Source organism: Schistocerca americana, chromosome 2 (genome assembly GCF_021461395.2).
Source record: "Schistocerca americana isolate TAMUIC-IGC-003095 chromosome 2, iqSchAmer2.1, whole genome shotgun sequence".
NCBI lineage: Eukaryota > Metazoa > Arthropoda > Insecta > Orthoptera > Acrididae > Schistocerca > Schistocerca americana.
In genome coordinates this window covers 715,244,482-715,257,947 of record NC_060120.1, presented here as the reverse complement: position 1 = coordinate 715,257,947, position 13,466 = coordinate 715,244,482, and the positions used below count along the sequence as shown (strand labels likewise).

The window sequence follows — 13,466 nt, the reverse complement described above, 5'->3', positions numbered from 1 at the left end:
CCCAAGGGAGGACTCGAACCTCCGCCGGGACCAGTCGCACAGTCCATGACTGCAGCGCCTGAGACCGCTCGGCTAATCCCGCGCGACGATTGCTAAGAGTCAAGACCCGAAATCAGTGGATCATTTTTGGGATGAGTCAGAACATCGACTTCATTCCAGAGCCCAGGGTCCAACATCACTGGTTTCGGCTCTCGAGGAAGAACTTACTCCATTCCTCTAGAGACATTCACACACCTCAAACAAAGAGTCCCCAGCAGAGTTCAAGCTGTCATCAAGGTGAAGGGTGGACACGTCCCTTAATGATGTCCACTTAACGGTGTCCAGATATTTTTGATCAAATAGCATATGTCTGACTTCTAGCTTACCTTACAGTGGTTTTGGATATGGCCTGTGTAGAGATTTTGTGTGATAGTGTAACCATGTGAGTATTGCTTGTATTGTCTTGTAACTTAAACTGCCTAGTGAGTATGGAAATGGATGCCTTCTGAATGAGGTGTTGGCGTTCTGTGCATCTAAAGAATTAATCAGACCGTAGGGCGAAGTTAAGGCCCTTTTGCAGCTCCTTGCACTAACTGCGGAAGCTTGTTAGACAAGTGAGCACTACGTGAATGTATACAAGCTTGTTCAATTCTGGGTGAGGCAGTGTTCTGGAACCTGTATTCAGTCGACAAGTAGTCACTTCGAATACTTTGTGCGAGACGTAGTGAACCATTCACAAAACGAAATAAATGCAAGCGTCATGAATAGGTGGTTCAGTTGAAGTACTATGTATTACAGTTTAATAACTCACAAATTAAGCTTTTACGGACTTATTTTGCTGTAAGCTTTTCTTCTTACTTTTAAGCGCGGATATTCATACTTATATTGCGCACAATACCAGATATAAATAAAAAACATTCATGTAAAAGATTAGCATAATTCCATACAAATATATTAATTTAAAACATTTGTTTTTTTCTTTAGACCAGTTTACAAACTCTACACCGTACTAAGAAATCGCGGAAACAGACATTACGGATGATGGTTGTGAAAAATATTATAAAATGAGCGGAAGGAATCACTCATGAGTTCCTGAATCTACATAACATAATATACGCAGGGAGTTAAGAACCCCTTAAGCCACAGATTCTCTAGTAAATAACTAACTGCCGCTACAGCGAGGCTTTCAGTTGGTTGCATCATCAAAATACATTACATTCAGTAGGCAGCAGATCATCTCAGCTCGTGCTCATCGTATTCAGACAGTCGCTTTTGTCATTTTTGTTCTGGTGATACCGAAAGTAGCTCACACTGATGTGTAATCGAGTTCTGAGTTATATAAATGAGCAGTTAACTTATCCACCATCTCGTGACACCATGCTGACCCTCATGGGTACTAGAGTAATGAGTATAGTTGTATTGTAAATGAGTGAAGCTCATTTAAATACGTGCAGTATCAGTACCTGGTGCTGTAAACAAAGCAGAAAGTACAAATTCTACATTTCAGTGTTGTGGAATTGGAGTTTGCCGTTGCAATTAGCCGTGTAAGCAAATAGTACTGGGGGGGAGCGATTCAAAATAGTAGACAGTCTTTGGTGGTCATCTACCTTTGGACTAAGATGACGAAAGTCGTCATTCGCTTGCCACTTAGAGACGTTGCAGGAGTTGTAAAATAATCACCATCAGCAACCAAACAGTTACGAGCTGTCGAAGTGCTGGACAAACTACCATGGTTAGCGTATGCAGTCTGATAGCTGCACATGGCACATGGCGCCTTTAGTACTGCTGGGCTTTGCAATTAACGTCAGGCTCAAAAATGTTCCACAGAGAGACAGCAGGAGGCGTCACATCTGGACAGCTTGGTGGACGCCGAGTAGCACCTCTTCAAAGTGTCCATCGCCCAGGCAGAGCACCACAAGCAAGTCTCTAGCAACCCAGCTCTGTCTTTTTGTAGGTGAAAATCTCTCATCTCCAAACAGTCTTTGAGCGGCGGAGAAAATCGATTTTTATAGCGTATCAAGGAACATCTGACCTGCTAAGGCACAAGAGAAAGTGTACCAGTCAAACAGCATAACAAGCGAACACACCATTAACTTTTCGTCGATTATCTTCCTTGTCCAAGGTTCTGCACTTCCACTTTGCAGCCTTCGAAAGTCACTCTACACTTTATCAACCCTACTCCTGCGTGGACACTAATTCAACGATGCTGCAGTGCTAAACCGTTGCAAAAATGCAGCTACGGTAACTAGACTAGTTACTGATGACGGTCACCCACAGACGTTCACAAAATGAACATAAATGTTGGCTTCAAATTCGTCTGTATTGGGGGAAGTCAGGAGCTCAGTGTTTAAGAGCTGGAATGTGGATACAGAGGTCAAGCTCACTTCTAGGATTCTTATCTGTCAATTATTACTTCTTTCACCTCTGACAATGTTTGTTAATATGAAAATAATAAAAAAATATGGTCTCTCAGAGTTCACGATAAACTGCAATTTCCACTATAGGTCAGTCCTTCGAAGCGCGGAGGAAGGCAAAGGCATTCCACCTCCAAACGACCGTGCCCCGTACAGCACTGCAGGTTCACATCACTCTTCGGATTGAAGACGGCATTGTCTTTAAGGAATCAATAATAACGAAAACGTAACGAGTTACTGAAGAGTGTAAATGTCCAGCGCTGCAAGTGCCAAATCTCACATTTATCGGGTGCACCAGAAAACTATGTACATAATTTATTTGTAAACAAAAACATTGAGAAGGTACTCTGAGACAGCAGAACTATGCTGCTCACTTTATAAATACAAAAAATAATGAGGCAAATTAGAAATTAAATAATTTATGAAGAACATTCTAGGTGTCATGCCTTTGACTGATTAGTTCTAAGAACCAATAAGAAAGTTTTTGTGTCAAGTGCCTTTAATACTGAGGCAATACGTTTCATTTGTTATAATAGAAGTACAGGAGCACAACAGTAAGGTTTTAACTTGTAGAACTGCAGTCAACAGAAACCATTTCTCATATCTCTTAATTTTTTTACAAGAGAATAACAAAATTAAATTTGAGAAAAAATCCTTCAGTGTTGACTCCTGTTTCTTACACAGCTGCTTTCTTGGGATCATTTGTTGTAAAGTTTACTGTAGAGTTTCCTGTCTTGTTGAGGGAGAAATGGTTTTTTATAGCATTTTCCAGATTCTGTTCACTTCTCCAGCTTTTTTACTATTTTTACAGTCCTGATTGTCTCCTTCCAATACAGTGATGTTTTACTGATACAAATACAAGCTTAAATGCAGTCTGATTACCAGAAAAACTGTGCTCAGGTTGAATGGGCTCTTGGTCTCCAAGGAAAGCACTACTTGGCACGAAGTCGGTGTTCCATCTAGTAATGAATCTTTTATAAACATTTTCTCCATCATTCGGCAGTTGAAACAAGAGAACACAACAGCACTGAAAATGCTATTTGTTAGAAAATGGCACTCAGAAGGTTTGACATTTCCAGTCTTCAGGTAACGGCGTTGACAGAAATGGCGAGTGTGAATGCATTATGATAAAATTCCGGCAGCCCATATACTTGACAGCATTAAGATTCGTTTTAAGATAAAGTGGATCCACGTGCTAAGAACAGACACCGCCCTGATACTGAAACTACACTCCTTAGTTGCCCACAGAGGAGAGCAAGAAGTGTAGCCAAGGTGTAAAAGTGACGATTACTCGGGCACGCTTAACCATGGGAATTTTTGACAGGTCATTATCCTCTGTAAAGGAGCCATAACCCCATTAGCGACTGTGGCATGATTGACAACGTCGAACACTTTTTTCTGGGAGGCCGCCTCGGATACCACGCCACTAGAGATCTTTCATTCAGAACTGGGAAATTCTGATACGCCCCCCGCCCTCCCAATCAAGTGTCAAACCTTTATTCGTAACGAACGACATTGTTTTACACTGGTTTTTATGTGATGTTTTAATAGAAGGGAGTATAAAGGGAGTATATGTATTGCATGGATTGCTTTTACGACATAAAAAGTTATTTCATAAGGATAATATGTTTTTTATTAATTTACTGTAAATTTATGTTCCGTATATCATAACTGTACAGTTATATGTACGAGGAGTGTGCAAGTGGTATAATGTCTCCGATTTTCTTTTCCACAAAATAGTTACACAAAATATTTGAAATTTCTGCTATTTCTCAAAGTAATCGCCATGCAGCCACAGGCACTTTTCACAACGTCGACGCCACGATTCCATGGCTGCTGTAAACTATTCTTTGGGAGTCTGTTTTGACCACCGAAAAATTGCTGGTGCACTAGCAGCACGACTGGAGAACGTGTGATCACAGAGTGTAATTTTCTTCGTTGGGAAAGTAAACAGTCGATGAGAGCCAGGCGAAGCGAGTCAAGAAAATGAGGAATTATTTCAAAGTTGTTTTCACAAAGACACTCCTGTGTTGCTTTCGTCCGAAGCACTGGTGTTTTGTCTTGCTGGAAAACACACATGCAGCCTTTTATGGATGTTTTTCTCGCAATGTTTGTTCTTCAAAACATGTCGCTGGCTAACACCTGTCACGGTACTGCCCACTGAAACACAATGAGTAAGAACTACGCCATTGTTATCTCACGGCCACCATCATTTTGGGCTTGTCTCCTTTTTTTTGGCGTCTATGTGCTTCCTCTGTGCTGACTGCCGTTTCATTTTAAGAAAGCAAAACGGCATCCATATTTCACCCACAGACACAGTTGTTGAAAAGAAAGTTTCATTCAGGCCGTCTTCATGTGTCACATGGCAAATTGCCACGTGCGCGTTGAAGTCGTTCTTCAGCATCCGTGGCACCTATCTAGAGCATTGTACATCCGCATTTTCAGGTTATGACGCAGGAGTGTGCACACAATTCCACGGAAATGCTCCGCATTTTCAGGTTATGACGCAGGAGTGTGCACACAATTCCACGGAAATGCTAACTGTGGAGGCGACACCTGTGGCAATCAATCCACGATCCTCCAGAACAATTGCCTCCATTGACCTTGTTGTCAGATCGGTTGTTGCGAGGCCGAGAGAGTTTTGGTTTGGTGGTAAACGGCGTTCCACCGCGTTTCGACTCGCGCTCCCATGAACGCACATTCTACACATTCATGATACGACGATTACACTTCTCACTCAACTGTACATAAAATTCAGTGGGTGTGACATTACACAAATGCATAAAACGAATGATTGGTCGCTGTTCTTGGAATGTAAACGACACCATTTCTAGAATCGAAACTACACTTGCTGCAGCCGCTTATGTTCTGGGTGCCGTATAGTTTCCATCTGGGTCACGCATACATAAATAGTCTCCGCATAATGTAACACAAGCTGCATTTTTCCATGTGCCCCCGGTCCTGAGAAAGGAAATCGGAAATTTTAGAACATGAACACTACTCAAATATGCTCGAGGATGACTGAAAGTACACAAATCACAAAAATTTTGCATCGCCTATTTATTTCGAATTTTATGGCACAGAAAACAAAAACTGGCTTCGAGGCATGCGTATAAATTCATTTGGAATGTGTGCGGATCAGCAAACGTTTTATGTAAGGACAGAATCGTCTGTTTCCCATGAGGGATTTTTCACAACACTCCGGAGCAGCGGCAGTTCGTGGTGGAACGCCCCCTTACGCGAATGCATGCTTGAATCCGTCGTAGTATAACATTTATGAGATCATCACTCCAGCCCTGGCCCAAACTGTGCCACCTCTTAATGGTGATTCCGCGGAAGTCGCGCAGAGTGCGTGGTCGTTTTCGACGTCCAAAAACAGATCGCTTCAATCGATTGAACACATATTCGATTGAGTTCACACCCTGGGAACAGTCAGGTCACGCCGTTCTGGTGATCGTGGCTTGGTGTAGGAACGTGTTCACGAGCAAAGCACAATGAGAGTGCGAGTTATCATACACTAAGATGAAGTTGTCACAAAAATATTGGCAATACGGTTCCACCACTCGTTTTCAGAATCTCGTCGCTGTACCGTGGGACAGTGAGATTACCCTCTAATACCACGAGACGTGTATTGTGACTCCATGTAACGCCACCCCAGGACATCGCTCCACCACTACCTCGTTGCATATGTAGAACAGTGCTGGAGACGTCCGATACTGCCGGGTTGCCTACAAACACATTGTCTACAATTATCAAGGTACAAACAGATCCAAGTTTCGCCCATAAACAACACGCAATGCCAACCCTGGGGTGTTCGTTCCACATGATTTGTTGCCCGCCCGTAACGGAGTCCATCATGTTGCGGTGTACGACGCGACGCTCTCCATAGTCGTCGAGAGTGGAGATAAGCATAACGCAATCGTCTCCTAAGAGTGTGACGAAGTACATGACATCCTGAGCCTCTCCGAACGCTGAATTCAGTTCTGGAGCACTTAGGCCAGGGTACTGTGACTCGGAAGTCGTAGGTGTCGATGATGCTGTGCACCTGCCGAATGTGGACGGCGTGTGCGGTTTAAGTCCTCCACAGTACTTGTCAGCTGGAACCGATTCCATGTCCACAAAACATCACTTTGACTTCGGTGCACACGTTGAGCAACTTCCCTGGCTGATAAGCCTTTTCCGCGTAACGCACTTATACAGACCCGACTGTTGGTCGCTGTTGTCTTTCATAACGCGACGGATGTCCACTCTTTTGTTCTACAGACGTCTCTAACGCGTTCTTAATGGTGCTTTACTTTCTACTGAAACGCAGTGATCCATTCTAGTGCAACGTTCTACCCATAGGTAACGCTCATTCTAACTGTGTGTACGTTTACAAACAATTTCAGAGGTGACCTTCCGACGTGTACAGGAATAATCACAACAAAAAAGATGTTCAGATGTGTGTGAATTCTTAAGGGACCAAACTGCTGAGGTCATTGGTCCCTAGACTTACACACTACGTAAACTAACTTATGCTAAGACAGCACACACATCCATGCCCGAGGGAGGACTCGAACCTCCGGCGGGAGGGGCCGCGCAATCCGTGACATGGTGCCTCAAACCCCGCGGCCACTCCACGCGGCAATAATCGCAACAGCCACACACCTGAGTTTGCTCTATCAGGAGGAAAGGGAGCAGGCTACTGACTTGGAGTCGTCCTTCTTGGCGAGCAGCTGCCGCTTCCAGGCTGGGATGGCCTGCAGCCTCTTTTCCTCGGCCTGGCGCGCCAGCTGCTCCTCCATCTCCTTGCGCGCGCGTTCCGCCGCCTTCTTCGCCATCATCTGCCGCTTCCACTCGGGGATCGGGTTGCCCGTTGCGTCCTTGTCCGGGATCTGCAACAAACACGGTTTCACTCGGAGCATAAAAATATATGAATACAACTGTTTCCTCCTGATGCACACGTAGCGAAATGTCCTTCGAGAATCAATCAAACAATGGTGCAAGAAGTGACTCTCACAAGGGAAACTCCCCGTTGCAACCCCCCTCAGATTTGGTGGTAAGATGGCGCAGTGAACAGTCTCTCAAAAACTGGACACAGATCAAGCTTAAAAACAGTAAGAAGGTGTACTGAACTATGAAAAAAGCAAAATACACACAAAAAAAGTCTTGCATCACCTCGGATCCGAGAGTTCCGGAACCCGTACAGAAAATTGGAATAGAGATAAACATAAAAATCATTTCCCCCCTTTTTATTGCTCATGAAAACCACACACTGCAAGTTGTGCCACCATACAGCGAGACCTTCAGAGATGGTAGTCCAGATTGCTCTACACACCGGTACCCCTAATACCCAGTAGCACGTCCTCTTGCATTGATGCATGCCTGTATTCGTCGTGGCATACTATCCACAAGTTCATCAAGGCACTGTTGGTCCAGATTGTCCCACTCCCCAACGGCGATTCGGCGTAGATCCCTCAGAATGGTTGGTGGGTCACATCGTCCATAAAAATCCCTTTTCAATAGTTCAAATGGCTCTAAGCACTATAGGACATAACATCTGAGGTCATCAGTCCTCTAGACTTAGAACTATATAAACCTAACTAACCTAAGGACATCACACACATCCATGGCTAACGCAGGATTCGAACCTGCGACCGTAGCAGCAGCGCGGTTCCGGACTGAAGCGCCTAGAACCGCTCGGTCATAGCGGCCGGCTTTATATCTATCGTAGGCTTGTCGATAGGGTTCATGTCTGGAGAACATGCTGGCCACTCTAGTCGAGCGATTTCGTTATCCTGAAGGAAGGCATTCACAAGATGTGCACGATTGGGACGCAATTGTCGTCCATGAAGACGAATGCCTCGCCAGTATGCTGTCGATATGGTTGCACTATTAGTTGGAGGATGGCGTTCACGTATCGTACAACCGTTACGGCGCCTTCAATGACCACCAGCGGCATACATCGGCCCCACGTAATGCCACCCCGAAACATCCGAGAACGTCCACCTCGTTGCAATCGCTGGAAAGTGTATCTAACGCGTTCAGCCTGACCAGGTTGCCTCCAGACACGTCTCTGACGATTGTGTGGTTGAAGGCATATACGACACTCATCGGTGAAGATGACGTGGTGCCAGTCCTGAGCTGTCCATTCGGCAAGTTCTTGGACCCATCTGCACCGCGCTGCATGCTGTCGTGGTTGCTTAGACGGATCTCACCATGGACGTCGGGAGTGAAGTTGCGCATTATGCAGCCCATTGGGTACAGTTTGAGTCGTAACACGACGTCCTGAGGCTGCACGAAAAGCATTATTCAACATGGTGGCGTTGCTGTCAGGGTTCCTCGGAGCCATAATCCGTAGGTAGCGGTTATCCACTATAGTAGTAGCCCTTGGGCTGCCTGAGCGAAGCATGGCATCGACAGTTCCTGTCTCTCTGTATCTCCTCCATGTCTGAACAAAATCACTTTGATTCACTCCTAAACGCCTGGCTACTTCCCTTGTTGAGAGCCCTTCCTGGCGCAAAGTAAGAACGCGGACGCGATCGAACCGCGGTATTGACCGTCTGGGCATGGTTGAACTACAGACAACACGAGCCGTGTACCTCCTTCCTGGTGGAATGACTGGAACTGATCGGCTGTCGGACCCCCTCGGTCTAATGGGCGCTGCTCCTGGATGGTTGTTTACATCTTTGGGTAGGTTTATTGACATCTCTGAACAGTCAAAGGGATTGTGTTAAAAAAAATGGTTCAAATGGCTCTAAGCACTATGCGACTTAACTTCTGAGGTCATCAGTCGCCTAGAACTTAGAACTAATTAAACCTAACTAACCTAAGGACATCACACACATCCATGCCCGAGGCAGGATTCGAACCTGCGACCGTTCAGGTCGCTGGGTTCCAGACTGTACAGCCTAGAACCGCACGGCCACTCCGGCCGGCAGGGATTGTGTCTGTGATACAATATCCACAGTCAACGTCCATCTTCAGGAGTTATGGGAACCGGGGTGATGCAAAACTTTTTTTGATGTGTTTAGAAAAAGTGAAAGGTCTAAGCTTAACATGTGCAATACTGAGCGAATACGAACAGGGGCGGCATCGTGGTTAAGTGGTCATGGTGCTGGACTATAAAGCGGATGAGCCTTGTTAAAAACTCTTTATTTTTTTTCACAACATTATGAATTGTCCGTCCGGTCATTGAAATGTTTGTTCTCCTTCTGTAGTCTTGGTAGTTGTCATACTAAACATTGGTTATAGAGTATGAGTCATGTGATAAAAATACGCTACCGTCGCAAGTAAACGTGATGAATAGTGAGAGCAGGCAAGATACCACATGGACGTCTCACAGAAATGAAAACAACGGGTGTGAACTATGTCACAACAAATGAATAGAAGAGTCATAACTTACAAAACGGAATGCAACTTCAAAAACGTTAAAAAGATATGTTTTGACAGAGCACAGAGAAACTGTGTGATTGTGAAACAGTTGCGTGCATTTGTTGTAGCTTATGTGACAAACTACTATGTCTTCATCATCTGCTTGGGAGTGATCACATTCACATTCATACGAACACCTAAATCGGGCAACGAGGCGTATCTTACTCACCACTCATCGGGCGTACAAATTAGGTGTGTCGGTAAGAGATTCTTGTCGTATGACACACGTATTGTCACTAATGCCGTGTTTTTTTTTTTTGGTCATCAGTCGACTGACTGGTTTGATGCGGCCCGCCACGAATTCCTTTCCTGTGCTAACCTCTTCATCTCAGAGTAGCACTTGCAACCTACGTCCTCAATTATTTGCTTGACGTATTCCAATCTCTGTCTTCCTCTACAGTTTTTGCCCTCTACAGCTCCCTCTAGTACCATGGAAGTCATTCCCTCATGTCTTAGCAGATGTCCTAACATCCTGTCCCTTCTCCTTATCAGTGTTTTCCACAAATTCCTTTCCTCTCCGATTCTGCGTAGAACCTCCTCATTCCTTACCTTATCAGTCCACCTAATTTTCAACATTCGTCTATAGCACCACATCTCAAATGCTTCGATTCTCTTCTGTTCCGGTTTTCCCACAGTCCATGTTTCACTACCATACAATGCTGTACTCCAGACGTACATCCTCAGAAATTTCTTCCTCAAATTAAGACCGGTATTTGATATTAGTAGACTTCTCTTGGCCAGAAATGCCTTTTTTGCCATAGTGAGTCTGCTTTTGATGTCCTCCTTGCTCCGTCCGTCATTGGTTATTTTACTGCCTAGGTAGCAGAATTCCTTAACTTCATTGACTTCGTGATCATCAATCCTGATGTTAAGTTCCTCGCTGTTCTCATTTCTACTACTTCTCATTACCTTCGTCTTTCTCCGATTTACTCTCGAACCATACTGTGTACTCATTAGACTGTTCATTCCGTTCAGCAGATCATTTAATTCTTCTTCACTTTCACTCAGGATAGCAATGTCATCAGCGAATCGTATCATTGATATCCTTTCACCTTATATTTTAATTCCACTCCTGAACCTTTCTTTTATTTCCATCATTGCTTCCTCGATGTACAGATTGAAGAGTAGGGGCGAAAGGTTACAGCCTTGTCTTACACCCTTCTTAATACGAGCACTTCGTTCTTGATCGTCCACTCTTATTATTCCCTCTTGGTTGTTGTACATATTGTATATGACCCGTCTCTCCCTATAGCTTACCCCTACTTTTTTCAGAATCTCGAACAGCTTGCACCATTTTATATTGTCGAACGCTTTTTCCAGGTCGACAAATCCTATGAAACTGTCTTGATTTTTCTTTAGCCTTGCTTCCATTATTAGCCGTAACGTCAGAATTGCCTCTCTCGTCCCTTTACTTTTCCTAAAGCCAAACTGATCGTCACCTAGCGCATTCTCAATTTTCTTTTCCATTTTTCTGTATATTATTCTTGTAAGCAGCTTCGATGCATGAGCTGTTAAGCTGATTGTGCGATAATTCTCGCACTTGTCAGCCCTTGCCGTCTTCGGAATTGTGTGGATGATGCTTTTCCGGAAGTCGGATGGTATGTCGCCAGACTCATATATTCTACACACCAACGTGAATAGTCGTTTTGTTGCCACTTCCCCCAATGATTTTAGAAATTCTGATGGAATGTTATCTATCCCTTCTGCCTTATTTGACCGTAAGGCCTCCGAAGCTCTTTTAAATTCCGATTCTAATACTGGATCCCCTATCTCTTCTAAATCGACTCCTGTTTCTTCTTCTATCACATCAGACAAATCTTCACCCTCATAGAGGCTTTCAATGTATTCTTTCCACCTATCTGCTCTCTCCTCTGCATTTAACAGTGGAATTCCCGTTGCACTCTTAATGTTGCCACCGTTGCTTTTAATGTCACCAAAGGTTGTTTTGACTTTCCTGTATGCTGAATCTGTTCTTCCGACAATCATATCTTTTTCGATGTCTTCACATTTTTCCTACAGCCATTTCGTCTTAGCTTCCCTGAACTTCCTATTTATTTCATTCCTCAGCGACTTGTATTTCTGTATTCCTGATTTTCCCGGAACATGTTTGTACTTCCTCCTTTCATCAATCAACTGAAGTATTTCTTCTGTTACCCATGGTTTCTTCGCAGCTACCTTCTTTGTACCTATGTTTTCCTTCCCAACGTCTGTGATGGCCCTTTTTACAGATGTCCATTCCTCTTCAACTGTACTGCCTACTGCGCTATTCCTTATTGCTGTATCTATAGCGTTAGAGAACTTCAAACGTATCTCGTCATTCCTTAGTACTTCCGTATCCCACTTCTTTGCGTATTGATTCTTCCTGACTAATGTCTTGAACTTCAGCCTACTCTTCATCACTACTATATTGTGATCTGAGTCTATATCTGCTCCTGGGTACGCCTTACAATCCAGTATCTGATTTCGGAATCTCTGTCTGACCATGATGTAATCTAATTGAAATCTTCCCGTATCTCCCGGCCTTTTCCAAGTGTACCTCCTCCTCTTGTGATTCTTGAACAGGGTATTCGCTATTACTACGAATAGCTGAAACTTGTTACAGAACTCAATTAGTCTTTCTCCTCTTTCATTCCTTGTCCCAAGCCCATATTCTCCTGTAACCTTTTCTTCTACTCCTTCCCCTACAACTGCATTCCAGTCGCCCATGACTATTAGATTTTCGTCCCCCTTTACATACTGCATTACCCTTTCAATATCCTCATACACTTTCTCTATCTGTTCATCTTCAGCTTGCGACGTCGGCATGTATACCTGAACTATCGTTGTCGGTGTTGGTCTGCTGTCGATTCTGATTAGAACAACCCGGTCACTGAACTGTTCATAGTAACACACCCTCTGCCCTACCTTCCTATTCATAACGAATCCTACACCTGTTATACGATTTTCTGCTGCTGTTGATATTACCCGATACTCATCTGACCAGAAATCCTTGTCTTCCTTCCACTTCACTTCACTGACCCCTACTACATCTAGATTGAGCCTTTGCATTTCCCTTTTCAGATTTTCTAGTTTCCCTACCACGTTCAAGCTTCTGACATTCCACGCCCCGACTCGTAGAACGTTATCCTTTCGTTGATTATTCAATCTTTTTCTCATGGTAACCTCCCCCTTGGCAGTACCCTCCCGGAGATCCAAATGGGGGACTATTCCGGAATCTTTTGCCAATGGAGAGATCATCACGACACTCCTTCAATTACAGGCCACATGTCCTGTGGATACACGTCACATGTCTTTAATGCAGTGGTTTCCATTGCCTTCTGCATCCTCATGTAGTTGATCATTGCTAATTCTTCCGCCTTTAGGGGCAATTTCTCACCCCTAGGACAAGAGAGTGCCCTGAACCTCTATCCGCTCCTCCGCCCTCTTTGACAAGGCCGTTGGCAGAATGAGGCTGATTTCTTATGCCGGAAGTCTTCGGCCGCCAATGCTGATTATTTATCAAAATTTAGGCAGTGGCGGGGATCGAACCCGGGACCGAAGACGTTTTGATTATGAATCAAAGACGCTACTCCTAGACCACGGTTCATCTTCAATGCCGTATATGACACACCAAACATGTTTTCCGATGGAGAATTCGGTGGACCTGTAAGCCTGTCATCA

The 13,466-nt window shown here is 44.3% G+C and overlaps 1 protein-coding gene across 1 annotated transcript in view; it reads right to left on the bottom strand.

Moving 5' to 3' along the window:
• LOC124594372 (espin) overlaps positions 1 to 13,466 on the bottom strand; it is a 493,386-nt gene that overhangs the window by 2,771 nt on the left and 477,149 nt on the right. Inside the window, exon 12 of the mRNA XM_047132740.1 lies at positions 7,083 to 7,267. Within this exon, the coding sequence (XP_046988696.1) occupies positions 7,083 to 7,267 (185 nt within the window). The remainder of the gene's footprint in view (positions 1 to 7,082; positions 7,268 to 13,466) is intronic.